General features: G+C 55.9%; 1 protein-coding gene and 1 long non-coding RNA gene across 3 annotated transcripts in view; both read right to left on the bottom strand.

Moving 5' to 3' along the window:
• Positions 1-4,954: 4,954 nt before the first annotated feature.
• LOC125910765 (uncharacterized) lies at positions 4,955-5,778 on the bottom strand. Its single transcript, XR_007454166.1, has 2 exons — positions 5,469-5,778; positions 4,955-5,328 (listed from the first exon to the last, which is right to left on the bottom strand). It is a non-coding gene; the product is annotated as an uncharacterized LOC125910765 (long non-coding RNA).
• A 4,378-nt stretch (positions 5,779-10,156) lies between these two features.
• EFL1 (elongation factor like GTPase 1) overlaps positions 10,157-19,760 on the bottom strand; it is a 125,228-nt gene continuing 115,624 nt past the window's right edge. Inside the window, exons 19-20 of one of the 2 annotated variants that reach the window (XM_049614337.1) lie at positions 17,841-18,025; positions 10,157-10,452 (exon numbers count right to left, since the gene is read on the bottom strand). In XM_049614337.1, the coding sequence (XP_049470294.1) occupies positions 10,264-10,452; positions 17,841-18,025 (374 nt within the window). In that variant the 3' untranslated portion in view covers positions 10,157-10,263. Of the gene's footprint in view, positions 10,453-17,840; positions 18,026-19,760 lie in introns of those variants that run through there. The other variant, XR_007454179.1, reaches the window with a different exon arrangement.

Below are 19,760 nucleotides of genomic sequence, written 5' to 3'. Positions count from 1 at the left end.
ACACACCAGGCCCCATCATCCTCCGTGGAGTCCTGTGCTGGGTCCTCCCACAAGACACTGGTTTGAAAAGTCGGGAAAGTTCCAGAACCATGTACACCCGCTAAGAGTTTCAAGCTTGGGGAGAACCTCAAACCAGGCGTTTCAGCGGTGCCTGCGAGAGCGCCTGCTCGCGGGTGCAGAGAGAGACGCCCAGCGGCCAGGTCCCTCCCGTGTCCCGCGGTGTCCCGCCATCGTGCCGGGGAGGCTGCGCCAGACCCTGGCCTCACGGGCCGCGGGAAGGGACACCGTCGCGGAGACGCCTGACGGGGCAGTTTCCTCCCAGCAGCGCTGGTGTGGTGCCCGGTGCCCGCAGGTGCCCTCGAGGGGCCCAGTGGGATCTCCCCCTCCTCCTTCCTGTTCACCCCCCCCCCCGGGTGGTGACTAAGGGACCAGGGGGGGCGGGGGGGGCGGACAGCCCACCTGTAAGAAGAAGGCATGGTGGGGCACCTGGGGGGTTCAGTTGGTGAAGCCTCCCTCTTTTGATTTGGGCTCAGGTCATGATCTCAGGGCTCGTGAGTTCGAGCCCTGCGTCAGGTTCTGTGCGGACAGAGCAGAGCCTGCTCGGGATTCTTTCTCTCTCTCTCTCTCTCTCTCTCTCAAAATAAACTTAAGAAGAAGAGGAAGAAGAAGGAGGAGGAGGAGGAGAAGGAGGAGGGGAGGCAATGAAAGGACGAGGCTGGAGGGACCAGGGGAAACTCTGAGGAGGTCAAGGGCAAGCAGCTCGGGTCACTCTGCTGGGGGAGCAGGTAGAGGCCCCTGGTGGCCTGCAGAGCAGAGGGCTCACCCGTCCTGGCCTGGACATGCCCAAGGGCCCCAGTCTCAGCAGAGGCTTTTCTGACCCCTGGTAGGTCAGGGCCTTGGGCCTGAAGTCTTTTCCTCAAAGGCACTTACCCTCGATGGCTGGACCGTCTTCCTCCCCGACCGGGGACGTTCCGTTTCGCTGCCAGGCACCCGGCCCGGGGCTGGAGCTCAGAAAATGTTTCTTTGTTGAAGGGATCTCCCTCCGGATCCTTCACTCTCAGTGGACCCCCTCCCTCTCCCTCTCGGCCCACAGCCCACAGCCTGGAGTCCTTTAGAGGCGGACTCCTTGGAGCTCAGTCCCCTTCAGCACACACCCGGCTGGGCTCTCACGGTGGAAACGGGCACCGGTCCCTCCGTGGCCACCGGGGCCGCCCCGGGAACACCCGGGGCCACCCGGGGCAGATCCCAGGGCGGGTATAGCGCGTCCTTCTGCCGAAACCAGATTGGGTGGGTTTCCTGGAAGCAATGTGTTTCTGATGAAGGAGGACAAAGTGTCCTGTTTCTCCGCAGCCTAGTCTTCCTGGTCTGGCGGAAGGCGCCCGGCTAGCTGTGCTTCTGTGCATTTTCCGGCCCTCCTGACCCCGCCAGGGAAACCGCACGCAGACGCCCGTGCGGTGCCGGGTGAGCACAGCCGCTCGGGGACTAGCCCCACGCCCGATGCTTCGGGCGGCGTCTGTAAATGGGAAACATGACCAGTACATACTTTGCTCCATCAGGCGGCGGGCTCGCCTGGCGTTTGCAAGCTTGCGGTCTGGTTCCCCGGGTTCAAATCTCAGCGCCGCCCCCTGCTGGCTGCGGGGCCTTGGGCGGCTGGCTTCACCTCCCCGCATCTAGTTTCCTCATCTGTAAGATGAGTAGGGGCCTTAGACAAGTGTCAGGAGGCGTGCGAATGCCTGGCACAGAGTAAATTATTAACGCTTCTGGAGGATTAATTGTAAATGGCCGGGCACGGCGCCCGGCACCTAAGGGCTCAGCGCACGGCCTCTGCTATTATTGTAACGAGTTCTCTGCCGAGAGCTAGGGCAGCCGGGGCTCTCCGAGTCAACCTGTTTGTGCCACGGGCAGTAGTGTAATTTTTGGTCCCACTCAAGCCGGTCTTCACCTCCTCAGCCCCTTGATCTAGCTGCCTCCACCACAGGTACGTGCAAGATTCGAGGCGGCCGAACGGGAGACCCAGGGTTTGCGCACGAGTTACTATTTCTCACTCCAGTTTGAAAAGTGCAACCGCACAGCTGGAGATAAACGGAGAAAAAGCACTAGTGAAATAGTCAATAATGCTGGCCTGTCCTCGACTCAGAGCGGAGTGTAGTTTTCAGTTGACAGTGAGAAGTTGGAAGTTACAGGCAGGTTGGCACCGTTTTCCTCTTTGGTGAAACGTGGTGGCCCCCGAGTCATGACGCAGGGAAAGGGGGTGTCCGAGGCCAGGCTGTGCGGAGCTGAGGCCCCCCGCCCTGGACCACTCGTGCCACACCTGTCCCCACCCCCCGGCCCCGCTCCCCATCGCATCCGTGACTTGAGACACTAGGAGAGCAGGATCCGGTTGACAACAGTTAGCATCAGGCACCTGAGAAGCTCACAGCGCCTTCCTTGACAGAAGAGCAGAACGGAGGAGACATCCCTCTGACCCCCAATTTAATGGACCGTGTGCCAACAGCTGTGTGATGTTTGAGCAAAAGGTCTCTAACCAATCTGCTCGGTTTTCTCATCTATCAGAAGGGGCTATCGGGGAATCACAGTGATGTTTACCGGGGGTAATCACACAACTTGCTGGGGTGGAGCCTGGCACACGGTGGGGGCTCCGAAAGAGTATTATCATGACGACTGGTGTTGTTAGAAAAATGCTGAATGGTCATGGGCAGCGTAAGCATGTGATGTATGAGACCAGCACCCATCTCAGAAGGAATCCCTGTGATGCTAAGTGACCCTGTCCAGAGCCAAGAACTGTGTGAGGGCAGCTGTGCCCTGTGACCTGTATTTTTTGCACATAAATAATGTAAAAACCCAGAGGGAAGGTGACCAGGGGTCGCTCCAGGCGATAAAGAATTAGTAATTAGCGTGTGTGTGTGTGTGTGTGTGTGTGTGTGTGTGTGTTTCCAGAGCCTGTAAGACTCAGAAAAGGTACCATTTATGTTCAAGGGGAGCTTTGCCAGCCAAACCAGTGTGGAGAAACAGAGGCAGGGCAATCTGTCTGCTGCAGTGACTTTTGCCCCTTGGAAAGGGGCCCCCGATTTTGTCCCTGAAGTTCCCTGGGAGCATCTCCGGGGTGGGGCGCCCAACGTACGAAAGGAAGCCGTGTCCTCTGGAGCCCCGTGTGCTGAGACCAAGGTGTGTTCCGGGCGGGGGCTTGGCTTTGCTTCCTCCCACGCAGACAAATCTCCAGAGCAGGTGAACTCAGAGCTGTTCTCCCGCCACTGCCTGGGATGGCGGTTCTCAGGCCCCCCGGCGTGTGAAGCGAGGACTGCCGGGAAGATGAAGGGGGTCACCACCCCCTCCTTCTGATTCAGTAGGTGGCATTTCCGACCGGCTCTCGGGTCAGGTTGGTGCTGCTGGTCTGGGGCGAATTCTCTGAGAACCACTGACCCCTGGGACGTGTGCACCTGATCGCCCAAATTCCCCCGGGGCTTGCAGATGTTGAGAGCTTGGTGACCAGCCGGCGGCCCCTGACCTGGGCGCCGTGCCCTACAACCGGTGGCGGTGGACGTGGCCACGGCGCACGGATGTGCGATTCTGGGGCCCCAGCGAAGGGGTGGGCGTGCAAAGAGGGACGCCGGGCACGTCTCGGGAGCGGGACCCACAGCTGTGGGTGTTCAGATGTGCTCTGTAGACCCCCGGGAATTCCTATGGGGCCTCAGGGAGCTGCCACCTGCACCTGGGGCCGGGTCTGAGGCTCCCCTCCCCCCTCCCCCCTGCTCCCAACGGGGCGGCTGCACTTGGATTGTTTTTACACTGGAACTTCCACACTGGGTTTCTCACGGAGAATGCACTCCGGCCAGAAGGGACTCTGGGGGCTCCAGGGGTGGGTGGACTCCATGTGCACCCATTTTAGGGGGGAGCAGACCCCCTTCGGGTTTCCCTACGGAGGAGGGCTTCGCCGGGGAAGCCAGACAGGTTATCAGCTGGGTGGCTGTCCCGAGGTCCCCAGGGGACCAGGCCTCAGGACCGCGCAGGGAGGCGGAGGGGACGTGTGGTTAGGGTCTGGGCGGCCCGAGATCCCAGCCCCAGGAGCCGAGCACAGGGCTTCTGGTGACTCACCACCCCGCCACCTCCAAGGCCTCTCACGGGCACCTCTGTCTTTTTTTCTTTTAAATGTTTATGTATGTGTTTTGAGAGAACGAGAGAGAGCATGAGACGGGGGAGAGGGAGACAGAGAGAGAATCCCAAGCAGGCTCCACACTGTCAGTGCAGAGCCCAATGTGGGGCTCGATCCCACAAACTCTGAGATCAGGACCTGAGCTGAAATCGAGAGTCAGATGCTTGGGGCACCTGGGTGGGTGGCTCATCTGGTTACGGAGCCTGCTTGGGATTCTCTCCCTCTCTCTCTCTCTCTCTCTCTCTCTCTCTCTCTCAAAAACTCTCAGCTGAGCCCCCCAGGTGCCCCTCGGGGGTCTTCTCTTTCCCCTCCTCTTCCTCTCCCAGCTGGCTCATGATCCCGATTCCCTATGCAAGTTCCTGAGACCCATCATCAGTGTGCCTGGATCTCTGACCTGTGGGTGTAGCCACGTGGTTCAGAACATGCCCACTCCTGGGACAGGAGCATCCCGTGCCCTTCCCCTCCGAAGACGCTGTATGGGGGATGTGGGGGGCACAGACACGGGGGCTGCCCTGCCTGTGGGGTGACCGGGCATCCGCCGGCCCTCCCGAAGTCAGGGCCGGCATCGTGCTGGCCTGTCTGGTGCATTCGACTCGGCCCACAAGGCTCTCAGAGCGGCACCAAGCACGTCCCCACCCACCACCACCCGCCTCACTGCAGACGAAGAGCCCCTTGGGCCCTCGGCAACAGGCGGCGGTGCGGGACCCCTTTGTTAGCTTTTCCATCCCAGGGAATCGCCTTTTTCTGATCATCAAAGTACTACACGCTGGATTCGCAAAGGAAAAACTTTACAGAAAAACAATGTAGAAAGGAAACCGCTCTGTTAATTATGCCCCCGGCGATAAGAAATTTCACAGGTCCGTAGCCAGGTCTCCGGGTTTTTACGGAGCGCGTGATAACGACGTACACGCACGTTTTAAATACGTGGTAAAAACGGATTCAGGCAAAGTATAGCATCTTGGGATTTCGTACCCTTCAGGAGCTTCCAGCCCTCAACCAGCCGCGGAGCCAGCAGCTCTTTCCGGATGGACGTTCGGAGCCTTCCCGGTGGGGGCCGTTCCACACGGCCCCGTGCGGATACCTCTGCACGCTTGTGTGATGCTTCCGTAGGAGAGGTTTCTAGAAAGATGCCCAGGGTGCACGTACGACCACCGTACATTCTAGCACGCACGGCCAAGCTGGGGAGAGACCACTACTCAAAGCTGCTTGTCCAGGCCGGCCCGCAGCTGCCAGGGGCTGGCCATCCCCGCCCACCCCCCCCCCCCCCCCGCCCCCATCTGTAGGGGATTCTGAACAACCTTCTGGGAGGGAAACATACCGTGAAAGGAAGGCAGCAGACACGGTTGGTTGAGTCACAGAAGGAGGTAATAATCTCGAGTGCGCTAGTGACGGCCGCTTGAATCCATCCCCAAGCCTGGGGACGCCCGGGGGCACCTGTCTGTCCGTGTGGGAGGCGGGTTGCCAAGGGGCTGACTTGCTCAAGACGCCACAAAGCCCGGGACGTAAAGGCCCCGCTGCGCCGAGGCCCCTCCGACAACACCAAGAGGGAGAGAGAAGAAAGATACGAAATCCAGCTCGACGGCTCCGGCAGGAGCGCGGCTCAGGGAATGTGGTGGCGGCCGGCAGGGGCCGGGGGGGGGGGCGGTGGTGAGGAGGACGAGGAGGTCACGCCCCACAGAGCGTGGATCTGACCCCGGGCCCGGGTGAGACACGCCCCCCCCCCCCCCCCCCCCCCCAGAGCCAGCGGTCCCGAGGGGGAAGCCGCGGTGTGACCCGGGCCACCAGGCCGTGGGCGCAGGGCTCCCTTCGGCCAGGGCAGACGCCGGGTCCGCGAGGAAGGCTCTGTGCACATCACCTGAGAAACGCCAGCCCTGTCCGGGGAAGGGAAGCAGCTCTCCGAGAGAGGAGGCTGCGGGTGGTCTCAGACCTCGGGGGCTTCTGCCTCCTTCGGAGAACCACGTGACCAGTAAGCACCGCTTTTTCCGTCTGGAAAAAAGCGTCCAACCCTTTCCAAACGCTCAATGCTACGCATCTGGGAGCTAACAACTGCAGCTTATTTGGTGGGGGGGCAATTTTAAAAACACTCCGAGGCCGCCGTGAAGCGGCCAAATGACTTCACCTCCAAGTGACATTCTCAAGAGGGAAGTTTCCTAAACAATTTTTTCCAAGTTTGTTTATTTACCCTGGAAAGAGAGAGAGAGCAAGCAGGGGATGGGGCGGAGAGAGAGGGAGAGAGAGAATCCCGAGCCGGGGCCCGAACCCACAAAGCGGGAAATCACGACCCAAGCGGAAACCAAGAGTTGGACACCCGGGCGCCCCTAAAAGTGAAGTTGTGTTAGTGAGAGAAAATGTCTTTGGAAAAGGTAGCATATGAGATGGAAAGTGTGTATTTCCAATGATCTCATCTGATAGCAGAACAGGAGTCCACGAGCTCTGAATTTTCCAGATGTACTTAAAAAAAAAAAAGACAGAAGAGAAGTAAACATTCAAAACTAGACCTCTCATAAGGTCGCTTTTTCTGAGTTCGGACAAATAAAAAAAGAAACATCTAAACCTGATGTTCAAACAAGGCTGTCCAGTGTGATCCAGCCTTCTTCCCTTAACGGCCCATTTATCGGTGCCCCAGATCCTACAGCTTGCCCCTCCCTTCCTTGGCTCCTACTGGGTCTCACAGGCAAATGCCTCCTTCCTCCGTCCATCAGTGTTCTGTCCGATGACCCTTAATTTCCCGAGCCTAAAATAACGGCGTACGCACGTGGAAAGGCTTAGTGATTAAAAAAAGTGATCGTTAGGATTTTATTACATCAGAAACTCAGCCTATAAATTTTCTACAACTAATCACCGAGAAAAGGATTTTTTCCCCCTCTGTACCTCTATTTTTTATTTTGTTATTATTATTTTTTTGAAGTCTTAAGGGTTTCTCTATCTACTGTAAGGTAGAAGATACTCTCAGCCAGACCCAAGACCCGGGAGGGACGTGCAAAATCAACAAAGAGGGTAATGAAGTAACCCCCAAACCGAACGCTCTAGCCCTGCCGGGGGAGGGACCGAGGTGTGGGATAGAGAGAGTTGCCTGGCCCTCTGGAATGTCCTTATCAACCCGGGCCCAGAGGAAGGGGATGTGCATTGGAAGAAACCCCATCCCGCTACTCAAGCCTCTGGCCTTCCAGCCCTGGGCCACGACTGCCCAGGTTGGGAAAGGCCTGGACCCTTCACTCCAGCCCTTCTGGGAACCCTTACTTGTTCGGCCCCCTCACTCCCTTCCTGCTCGTCTTGTCTGGTCGGAACCACTCTGCCTCTCTCTAGAGCCTGCTGCACGGGGCTCCGCTCATAACCAGAGGGCAGATACACCGCAGGGTGGTCTCTTCCCTCTTCTCATTGCCAGGCCACTAGGAGACAGACGCTCGCTGTGCTGCAGACTCTGACCACCGGCAGGATCAAAGGAAAGTGTTAGCACCTCTGCGGTCTGGTTCCTGTGTTTTGGTCGACATTCATAATCTTGTTTTTAGAATCTGATATAAATGCTTGGCTTTTATTGTTACTTTTATCTATTTCTTTTCTATCCTAGAAAGTTTAAAATGCTCTCTGCCTTAGAAAGAAAGGGCTTGAGGGACGCCTGGGTGGCTCAGTCGGTTAAGCGTCTGACTTCGGCTCAGGCCATGATCTCGAAGTTCGTGAGTTCGAGCCCTGCATCGGGCTCTGTGCTGACAGCTCAGAGCCTGGAGCCTGCTTTGGATTCTTTGCCTCTCTCTTTCTCTGTCCCTCCCATGCTCATGCTCTGTCTCTCTCTGTCTCTTGATAATAAATAAACATTTAAAAAATTTAAAAAAAAAGAAAAGAAACGAAAGGGTTTGACTGTTTCACAACGAACAGCTTCTAATTTGCAGATTTAATAACATACTGACCTGGAGGGCTCCTGCTCTGTGACAAGCTGCCTAAGGCTCCAAGCCTTCTTTGGTCGTTGTCAGACAGGAGAGAAGGGGTATTGCCTACCCAGTGCCCTACTCTCCGTGTCAGGTGCACAGGCTAGCCTAATTTCTGAAATCAATTATTTTCTAAACTTACCAGCCAGAAACGGAGCCATTATATATTTCTAAAACTTGGACACCATTGCTGTTAGTAGCTTTGCCTACTGGGCTGGAGACACAGAATATAAATATAGATATAAAGATGCCCCAAGTCCTTCCCTCTGCCATAGTGAGGACCCAGCTCCTGTCGACGATCCTAACACAAATCAGGCAATAATCCTTGGGAACTTTTTGTGATGCGCCTGGAACAGGGCTTACTAAGAGGTGTTAACTGGATGAGAAACGGGACCCCGGGCTGTGGGCTGTGAACTTAGCTATTACCTGGCACACACACACTTGCACGTACTGTTGTATACACGCGTGTGTGTGTGTGTGTGTGTGTGTGTGTGTGTGTGGTGTCCTAGGGATCACAACAGGACTTGGGTATCTCCCCTCACGTCTATGGACACTGACCCAAGCAGCTCGTCCCTCTGCCCCTCTCCCCGCCCCAGCCCCTGGCCCGCCCGTGCTCCAGGGTCATGGGGAAAAGGCATTACAGCCATGTTGTCCGGTGCCCGTCCCCAGAGCAGGACGGCTGTCCCCAGACATCAATGCCAAGTCCTCCAGGAGCGAGGGTCCTGGGTTGGTGGCCCCCCGCTGCCCGAGGCCTGCCCGTAACTGACTACAGACACCCCGCCTGCGTGAGAACAGGAACACTCCCGCTGCCAGTGAGGCTAGGCTTTGGGCACGGCCCCGGGGCACGAGCGAGCAAAGACACGGTCTCAGCACCCACTCCTGCCGCACAGGGACGTGGTTCCTGAGTAGGGGGGGGGGGGGCACCACGGCGTGCACGTGGGGTGGACGACTCACACGGAGGGCTGGCCGCACCCCCCGGCCGGCTTCTCCGGGGTCACTTGACCACTCGTGACCGTCTCCCTCCACGTGGGGACGGTGCCGCGTCACCTCCCCCGCGCCGGCGCGTCTGGCAGGGCCCCACGGGACTGCGGAGAGAGCTCCAAGTCTGGGGCTGCGCCTCCTTGCGAAATGAGCGAGTGCCGGGAAGGGGCAGAGTCCCAGAGTACTTGTCACGGCACGTGTGGCGCTCGGAAGGGTGCTGTTTACGAAGGCTGCCAATCGACGCGCCAGCTTTTCCTCCCTGTCAAAGTTTTCAAGATAAACCGATGCCCGGAATAACTCTCCTGAGTTAACTCAAGTATCTGTACCTGGTAAGCTTAAAGTGACGGTGACTTATGGAGCCACACTCTCGCCAAAGTCGGGGTCAATTAGAGCCGACCAGCTAGACCATGGCTCGAACGAACAAAGATAATGTTTCTATAACCAGTATTAGGACCTCGTTTATTGACCTAGTGTATGGGAAGAAAGCCCATTGAAAGCCTCTCAAGAACAAAGTCTGATCTGATCGTCGTACGTGTTTTGAAAGAGAATCCTTCTTTTAAGTGGCTATAAAAATTATTAGTGCAGCAAGCATCAAAAATTACAAAATCTACTTTTGGCTGAATCGCGTTGGCTCCTTCCAGGAGATCTCCCCGAAGGGCGCAAGCGAGGAGGTTTAAGAGTGTTTGCAATAAAGGAAATAATCTCGTCACGTCAGCTAACGTCCCTGAAGGTTAACAGGAAACCACCCAGGAAGTCACAGAAGTTATTTTTCTAAAGAACAGGCGTACGGCCTAACTCTCACCAACACCTATCTGAACACGAGCGATGTGATTTATGAGGGAGTGCGAAAGCAGGTTTGAGGCCAGCGCCAATCGGACGGGACAGTGTGGCCACACAGACCAGCAGGACGAGGGTCAGCTACGACCGGGTCGGACTGCAAGTGGTCTCTCGAGGACGCGGCCTGACGTGGGAATCAGTTAGGACCGCGCCGGAGCGAGCTCCCCCGGGGCGCGGGGCCCCGGACGCCGGGAACTTCTCGCCTCGCGCCAGAATGGGTCAACAAAACCACTTGGGAGACACGTTCTCTCGCACCTCTTTAAGATACTTATAAGCATCAACTTTATTGGCAGTGGGCTCAGAGAGGTTTTCCCAGTATCTGGCCTGGGGTGACACCTCCGTCCGAAAGAGGCGGCCCTGCCGGGGGCGGGGTTACTTATTTTTGCTGAGGGTTCTCTGCTTCTCCGCGTGCGCCACCACCTTCTCCTCCACGTAAAGACCCTTCCGCTTACGCACGGCGTCCATGTACTTCCGGGCCTGGTTCTCAGAATCCGCCTTCTCCCCGAAGTGTAAGTACTCCTCCTCGGTGGTTGGTACCCAGAAGGGGTCGCTGGGGATGAGCTGGCGAGAGAAGGGGACAGAACGTGCCAGGTCAGGCAAGCATACCTGGATTTCAAACAGCCTTGCCAAATTCCTAGCGTGAGGCTGAAGAACCAAAGTTAAGCCACGGACAGCCAATTGCTGGGAAGGGCAAGGAACAGTCGTGAGGGATCACAGGACGCGTGAACAGAGGGAAGCAGCTTCAACAAACCTGTAAGGTGCACGACGTCACCCCGAGGAACAAGGGCGACTCTTAACTTTGAATAACGTGACGGAAAAGCTCCCCCTCTCGCTCGGATGCATCTGGGTACCAGCGGGGTCTTTTCATTCACTTTGCCTTCGTCCCCAGCAAAGACCAACGCCCTTAAGCCCACTTCCGGTCACGCCGAGCTTTTGCTCCCAAACTCCGTGGTGTGACCGGTGAGCCGGGCCGCTTGGCCCATGTTCTGTCGGGACGAGCGGCAGTCGGCACTGCCCTCCCTCTTTGGTCTGGGCCCCCGCCTGCTGGCGCCCTCACGGTGAGGGGGACACGTCCAGGGGAGCCTCCTCGTGACGGGAGGGAGAGGGCAGAGCCTGGGCCCCGGGGAGGGGGGCGGCGGGGGGCGGGGCTGGTCTGTTAAGTAGCGACGTAGGGGTGCCCAGTCCCTCTGGGATGAGCAGCTGCCGGGTCACGAGGCCCACAGCGATGGCCACGCTGGACACAGACTTCCCTGAGGTCCAGGACAGAGGGGGCGGACAGTTTCCTGCAGGCAGAGAAGGTTCCACGATCCGCACACTCGTGGCCTGTCTCTGCCTCCTCGCCAAGGGTTCCCCCAGGATGTGACAGGTAAGTGTGAGAAGAGAGAGGACCGGGGGACGAGGGTCTTCTTCCCCTCTCCACTAGAAGTGCACAGTCCGCCCCGTCCCTCCGCGTCACTTACGGAAGCCACCCTGACCTGGCCCTGCGGCAGGAGCCCCGCGGCCTGGCTGGTCTCATTCTGGAACGTGGCGGCAGGGGCTCCGTACCCTCCACGGTCGAGACCGCACTCTCCAAGGTCAGCCTGACGGGTAATGAAGGTGAGAGTCTGGCCTTCACACCTTCTCCGGTTTGTCGTTTTCTCTCATTTCTCAATTCGGGAAAGAAAGGGGTGGTATTTACTAAGTGGCCTCAAGTCCTAACGCTTTTCAATTTAAAATCTAGAAATGGCGGAAAAGGAAGTAGTTACTCTTCAGCACCAGCAATGGAAGGGTCTGGTCTGTGAACCGGGAGGGGGAGGAGGGGAGCCCACAGTAGTAAATGGGGGTAAAACCCCTGTCCGCGTCCCACAGGGCGCCAGGCCAGGTCCGCTGCCCGCTCAGGACGGGCCCCAGCCACACAGCCCAGGCCCTCTCTCTGGACCTGGAAGAACCACGTGTGCCCTGGGCCGTGGCTACCACTGGGGGACAGAGGGCGGGACGGATCGTACTGGGCCCGTGCCCGCGGTCCTGCGCCATCCGCCCTGGTGAAGGCGCCGAGCTGAGCAGCTGCGGGGCTGTGGCGCTTGGGAGGGACAGGTGACTCGGAGATGCCCCAGGGTGACGCGGGGGAGAAGACCCGACTGAAGACGGCTTCGCACAGGGCACGACAGGAACCCCCGCCCCAATCAACAGTAACCAGACTCAACAGAGGGAGCATTCGTAACCAAGTAAGAGAGGTGACGGAGTGACCGAGAGTTACAGAGTTCACTTAAAAATTCTCCAAGAAATAAGGGGCGTGTGGGGGCACTGCATCCATAAAACATGAGGCAGCTGTAAAAAAGTAAGAGCTAGAAATCCTAGAAATAAATTCAGACGGAAGGATGAAAAAGAAAGAACTTCGGCAGGCAGGTTAAATAGCGAACCGCTGAGAAGATCCCGTAAATTAACAGACTCGACGTCCAGGATAAAGAACTCCTACAACCCAGCAGAAAAGACGAGCAGCCCAATGGAAAGACGGGCAGAGGACTCGAAGGGATCTTTCTCCAAAGAAGATGTACGAATGGCCAGCAGGCCACGAAGAGACGTCGGTCATTAGTCACGAGGGAGACGCACATCAAAACCACGATGAGGCTCCACCTCGTGCACGAGGGCGACTTCTACCAAACACGGAAAAAAGTGTCTGGTGAGGAGCCGGTGCCCCACGCCGGCCCCGGTGGCGCTTCCTGGTGAAGACCCCCTTCTCCCTCACACCACGCGGCCACAGAAGCCCTCTCCTTGGGGGGACAGCTGGGAAGCGGAACGTCCCCCGGGCAGTCGTCCACAGACTGTCTACGCTGCGGGAGACTAGTTTTAAGCTGGTTACTGGCGTCCTCCCCTCACATCACATAAGCCCATCAGAGCATATAAAGAAGCTGCATGTTCTCAGCAGGTCTGGGGAGTAGCAGTGAAGAAACTGTTAATCCTGTTTACAAAGTGATGCATTTTTATAAATGTTTATTTTTTATTTTTTTTTTTTCAACGTTTTTTATTTTATTTTTGGGACAGAGAGAGACAGAGCATGAACGGGGGAGGGGCAGAGAGAGAGGGAGACACAGAATCGGAAACAGGCTCCAGGCTCCGAGCCATCAGCCCAGAGCCTGACGCGGGGCTCGAACTCACGGACCGCGAGATCGTGACCTGGCTGAAGTCGGACGCTTAACCGACTGCGCCACCCAGGTGCCCCATAAATGTTTATTTTTGAGAGAGAGAGAGAGAGAGAAACAGAGTGTTAGTGGGGGAGGGGCAGAGAGAGAGGGAGACACAGGATCGGAAGCAGGATCCAGGCTCCGAGCTGTCAGCACAGAGCCCGACGCGGGGCTCGAACCCACGAACCACGAGATCACGACCTGAGCCCAAGTCGGACACTTAACCGACTGGGCCACCCAGGCGCCCCTAAAGTGACACATTTTATAAAGAGCAGTAAGTGAACTATGCTAGTTGAGAGACACCAGACTCAGACCGGTCCTTGTTTCAAAACCGTTAAGACCAGGGGTTTCAAAAGGTCCCATTCTGTGTGGCCCTCCGCACAGACTCCAGGGTAGACTCGAAGCCTACCTTCTGCACTCACCTCTGCGTCCTGGGGTCCCCTGGAGTCCCGCTCCAGACCGCCCCTCGCCGGGGGGCTCGGGTGCCCACACCGTGCCGTGCGCTACAGAACGGCACCCTCGAGGCCACAGGGCAGAGCTCGCATCAGTTTGGAAGAAAAGGTGCTATTTTCTAACTGGTTCACCCAGAATTCATCTGCCCACAGCGAGAATGTTGTTTTGCAGCCCCACAGCCTGGAGGGGACGGCATTTTCTAGCTCACGGGAAGGAAGGCTCCCAAGTGCCAGCTGCTGTCCTGGGCATTAAAAACAAAAACAGAAAGAGGAAGAGGAGGAGGAAAGGGGACAACAGCCCAGAAGGGAAGCGCGTGGGGAGCCCCGTCTCAGGTCTGTGCCCGGCTCTCGCTAGGACGGTGGCTGGCGGGTGGGAGACACCGCGTCCGGAATAAACTTCTTCAGCGCTACTGTGCTCACAGCCGCGGCCTCCTCACCCCGGGTGAACTCCAGCCCGCCCCACCCCCCGCGTGGTCTCAGCATCGAGCAGCCAGTCTTGAGGTTGTGCTGACATGCGTGTAGAACTCCACTGGGTGGGAATATTTTTCTCTCTGTGCCTGTTATTAGCTCCTTTTCTTCCCTTTTCACAGAAGGGGTAAAACACAGAAATTATGAGATTGCTGACTTCAAAGGTTTCCTCATGGAAAATGCCTGTAATTTTATTTTCTCTATTTTTTGAAGCACTTTCTCTCAAAAGCTCTTGATTGTAAATTATATGGTGTGATAGAACACAAATGGAAGAAAGTGCCTTGGAGCGAGAAGCCAGAGCTCAACAACTGTGTTATTTCTAAACCCAACTAGGGGGGAGAACGAAGACAGCCAAAAACTATCACATCAATGACATTTAATTATAACGTCGTTTTCAAGACTTTCACAGATTTGAAGCTGTCGGGAGTGGGGACTAGGACAGGTGGCAGGGGGCCGGCAGACGGTGGTACAAAACTGGAGCGGGCTCTTCTCGACCGCACTCGTCTCTAAATTTACCAAGAGACTGACTTTTAATAACCAACTAAGACAGAAACTAGTATTTAAAAAAAAAAAAACAAACTACTATTAAGTACGTAAGATTTCTGGCCTTTCTTTTGTAAGTGAGAGAAAAAGCAGATGGAAAAGTCATCGTGGTTTTCACATTAACAAAAATTGCCTATTTGGTAAGAACCTGCTGTTCCTAAGTATCTCTTCTCCTGTTTTCTTTGCTAATAGGTATTTCAGGCTCGGGATGAGGGGAGGCACACTCTTTCTGTAAAGAACCAGAGTGCAGGCCACACGGTCTCTGGACAGGACCTACAGAAAACACGTCTAAGAATGGGTACGAACGACCGTGTTCCGGGAAACTTCGTTCACCGGAACAGGTGACGGGCCATCGTCTGCTGACTCCTGATTAGTCAGGCTCCATTTCCCAACCTGCTGGTTAGGTGGGCGCTGTGACATGTGGCCGCGAGACTGGCTGTGGGCACTGGGACATTCACGTCCCTGCAGGGAGGGCACGCGCCCTCCTCTTCCCATTCTCCCACTCCCTGTTCTTCCCGCCTGGGATGCGGACGTGTGGTGCGAGGGAGAGCAGCCACTCTGGACCCTCGGCAGAAGCCACGTGCTGACAAAGGAGTTGGAGCAGCCTGGGCCCCCGCCCCCGCCTTCCGCCAGCCCAGCATGAGCCCCCATCACCCCTGCCACCCCCACCAGGGAGTCCCCTCCGCCCAGGCCCCCGCCCCACAGAAGACAATCTACTCTGAGAAGGTTTTCACAGAACAGTCTTACCTGCTTACTTGCCAATTAGGAAACAATGAAAACTTCGTAGAGTTTTAAAAATGTGCTTTATAAAACTACTTTCAGGGATAAGGCCGACTGTGAAATGATCACTTATTTTTAGCAAACAGGATATGTGAATTCAGAAACCCAGTTCCTCCAATCATGATGCCCCTACGACAGCTCTGAATCCCTGCTTTGGATCTGTCCACACACGGGACCCCCCGGGATCACGAACTTGCACTCTCTCTGTTCTCGTCAAACATGCCAGAACCCGGCCTTGTCACTGGTGGGATCAAGGCCACCTTCCTGAGACGGACGGACACCTTGTCATCGGCAAGATGGTCGGACGGGTGAGCTCCAAGTTCTAGCACCGATGAAGACAGTGCTTTGCCCTCTCGAGGTCACTGCTCTAAGTGGGATAAACCCCCCTTCGGTTCTAAATGTCAGCTGCACTGCCCTGTGATCACGCCTGGTCCCTAAAACACACGGGGGAGGACTCTGGAGACCGTTCCAGTAAGATCATCCCTAACAGACTCACTACAGACGTAGTTCTTCAGAAGCTGCTTGGACAAATCCGTTCTTTGTATCCCTCACTGGTGTTTATTCCTCTGTAATAATCGAGTGCCAAAAACAAAGCTGAAAAGGTCCAAGTTTGGGTAAGTGGGAAATTACTACCCACTTAAGTTCAGAAATTAACAAATAAATGTTTTGGGGGGCGCCTGGGTGGCTCAGTCGGTTAAATGTCCAACTTCGGCTCAGGTCATGATCTCGCGGTCCGTGAGTTCGAGCCCCGCGTCGGGCTCTGTGCTGGCCGCTCAGAGCCTGGAGCCTGTTTCGGATTCTGTGTCTCCCTCTCTCTCTGACCCTCCCCCGTTCATGCTCTGTCTCTGTCTCAAAAATATATAAACGTTAAAAAAAAAAAAATTTTTTTTTAAATAAATAAATAAATAAATGTTTTGGACCTCCTGTTTTCTGCATAGTGAAACATGGAATGATACTTATTTTGATATAAACCGATAAAACCACCAAAACTTCATTTAGTTTCTAGACAAAGAGACAAAATGAAGAAAATTTCATAGTAAATCCCTGTTAAGATGAAGACTGTACTGATTAAAAAAGAAAAAAGAAAAAAAAGGAGACTACACCAGAACATTAACCGTGGTTCTTTCGAGCATTACGGATGTGCGTTTTTTTTTTTAGGAAAAGTAGACACAACTGCCAGTTCTGGACAGCCACTTCCCTGGTGTCCGTTTAGGTGACAGGAACCGCCCAATTAAAACTAGATTTGCCGTCAAAGTCCGGCTTTCTGAAGTGCTGATTTCCTTGACTACAAAAGTCACTTTAAAAAGGAAGTTCTCCCTCACTTACCACATTCCCCTTTATTACCCGCACTTCAACGGTTTCTTTAAATCCTGCTCTGGAGAAAGGGGCCCGTCTGGCTACAGAAAGTGAGAAAAGGGATGACCTGTCACCGGACGTAAACAGTCTTAGGCAGGGCTAGAGGAGAGAGCCCCGAGCGCGTCCACACCACCGGGAGCCTCCCGCGGTCGGGCACCAGGCTGCACGGTCAGCACGCCATCCCAGGGGCGGGACGCACTCGGGGGGCCCCCCGGCTTGCCCAAGCACGCGGCAGAGGGGGTCTCTGCAACCCGAACCTGTGGCAGCACAGCCAGCGCTGGTCCCACTAGGCACGGGCCTCCCCGGGAGAGGGAGCCATGGGCCGTGCCTTCTGTTCCCTACAAAGTGACAACAAACGCTGTTTTCCTAAAACAGCCCTTCTTCTTACATCCCATAGCTTCCAAACCCTCCTCCTGACCCGAGACGGGGTCTGGAAGGTGACCAGATTTTTCCGCTCTCCTTCGCCTGCCTGTCCCGCGGCGCCCTCCTCCTCAGTGCCCAGCTAGCTCTCCTTCCAGGACCTGCTCAGGGAGGGAGGCTGATCTGACCTCCCTACTCCGTGTTAGTACCCTCCCCGCCCAACCCCCAAAGTGAAAAAACGATGTCTTCACCATCTTTTCCTCCCCCCCAGCAATGCGGACCCACGTTTGCAGTTTTAAGTGCGGGTCAGGTTTGCTCTTTGCCCACCTTTACCGACACCGACAGTGAGGGGTTGTGATGGACCCTTTCACCCCACAGCGCACGGAAGTCGCGGAAACCCGCAGAGTCCGCGGCGGGGACTGAGGACCACAGAACGCACAGGAGCTTAGAGCTGCTCCTTGTCAACACGACCGTTCCCTTCTAAATGCCTGAAGTATTTTCCCGCTGGAAGAAAAGTTCCTGAGAGCTTCACTTTCAACACGTCTGTGATTTTTCCCTTAAAATTCTAACCGCTATCTTCAAAGGGAAACACAGGATCGAACGTTCTGCGTCTTAACTTTTGCATCAAACAAAAGTGAAGAATGAGTGTGTGTATGTGTGCGTCACAGGCCCCACGTAACCTCAGGACCCTTCCATCTGGAGGAGAACAGCCCCGTGCCTTCTCCCGGGCGAGGGACTGAGCGGAGGCCCCGCGGTGGCTGCCACCCTCGGGGTCATCTGCAGGGAGCACGCCGGCGCCTGAGGAGGCGGGACGGGGCTGGGCTGTTACCTCCCAGTGGCTGAACACCAGCTGCGGGCTGGCCAGGCCGCTCGTCCTCTTCCTGATCTCGTCAGCAAAGCCGAAGCTCTCGGCGACGGGCAGCACCGCCTTGATGATGAACATGTCCGTCCCTTCTTTCATTTCTTCTTGAAGCACTCGACCTTCTCTCTTGGACAAGACCGCGTAGACCCGACCTGCGAAACCAACACGGCTCTTAAATTCACTGACCGGTGACACGTCCCGAGCCACACAGACACGCGACCGCTCACGCTCCCTATAACAGTCCACCCGTGAGAAACGGTGCTCCCGAGAATTCTGGTGTACACAAGCATGAAAACTTTTTTCTTAAGTGTTTAAAAGTAACGCGACAAAAAAAAAAATCGGAGACGAAAGGCGAAACCACCCCAAACCGCACTGCCCGAAGGGCAGACCCCTCACACAGCCTGAGAAGCGGGCGGCTTTGAAAAGGACCTTTTGATGCAACATCCCCCATGACGGTCAGTCTCCGGGTGTGAAACCCAAGGAGACGAGTGTGCCTGGGCTTTGTACACACTGAAATACTCGTAATTATGAGACATTATTGATTTGATGAGGAAAGCGCGAGGCTATTTGGGCCCAGTAAGCAAGGAAAAGACACAGTAACATTTTTATATTAGAAATGAAAACAACACGCAGAGATGTCTGGTCACGTTTTTAAAACCTGGTTAACACGTAAGTGTCGTTAAGTATTTCTCTTCCCCTGGAAACTGTGTGTGGCATCTTTCCCGTCTGATGACAAGGTCTACCCAGATCACAAGAATGCCCGCACATTCTCTTGGCTAACTACATTTTCGCAGTCAGGCCCGATGCCGCCTCCCACTCGGGAGGGAGAGGTCTCCCCGCTACAGAGGCCGGCTTCTGGAAGGGTCCCTCCGGTGCTCCAAGAATCCTTTTAGCCACGAGGGGGTCCAACTCTGCTAAGGACAGACAACTGAAAACCACACACGGTTGTGAGGAACCTGCGGGGCCAGCAGGCACGTCCCCTGAGGCCTCCGCTCACCTGCCACTTGGAAAAAGGAGTCTCGGCTGCCTGGCTGGCCGAGGAGAAGAGCGCAAGAAAGACGGCCCGTCTCCTCCAGGCGTAAGCCCCCACCATGGAGGCCCGCGGCGCCTCCCTTCCTGCGTGGGTCAGGCCAGGGGCCTCCGACCAGGTACCGCAATGGAGACCGAACATCATTCATCGTGTAATTCTCGGCCATTCGGTTTTAATTCCACTAAAACGAAATCCCCAAACTGAGGCATAGGAATGGATCACTGAGCAAAGGAAATCCGCTATAAAGAGACCCTTCCAAACGCACTTGGCTTTCACAACAGCTGTGTCCGATGCTTGGATGCATTCGGAGACCCTCCAAACTGGCCACTGTTCCAGCGGGGAAATTATGGTAGCCACATCCAGGAGGACCCGTGACCCTGCAGCCTCTGAGCACATGGCCTCCCCTCCACCGGGGCACCTGCTCCACTACTGGTCAGTCACCTGTCCTTGCACTCGACAAAAAGTCACGGTGCACCTGCTGCGCGAAGGCACCAAGACACAAGCATCCGCTGGGGAAAAGATGGCAACAAAAAGTCTAATCGATGCGAAGTTTTGATCAGGGCGGGACTTGGACTACCAGATAAACAGATAAACGTCTGGACCCAAATTCAAGGCCTTTTGTGACCCGGCAGCAACCCCTTACTTCAAGCTCTGGGGCCCGCAGATCCCACAGCTGCAGACCCTCCACCGAGACCGCAGACTCCACTGAGACGGCACACGGGGCGGACCCTCCGCCCTAAGCCGGGGTAGGGCACTCGCTGCCACGGCACACCCTGTGGGCACAGTTCTCCAATCTAGGGTGCATCTCGGCCAACTCCACGGAGTTAGAGCCCATCTGGAACCACCTGGTCCGAGTG

Source organism: Panthera uncia (genome assembly GCF_023721935.1).
Source record: "Panthera uncia isolate 11264 chromosome B3 unlocalized genomic scaffold, Puncia_PCG_1.0 HiC_scaffold_2, whole genome shotgun sequence".
NCBI lineage: Eukaryota > Metazoa > Chordata > Mammalia > Carnivora > Felidae > Panthera > Panthera uncia.
Note: the sequence above shows the minus strand (reverse complement) of the source record. Positions and strands in the feature narration are given on the sequence as shown.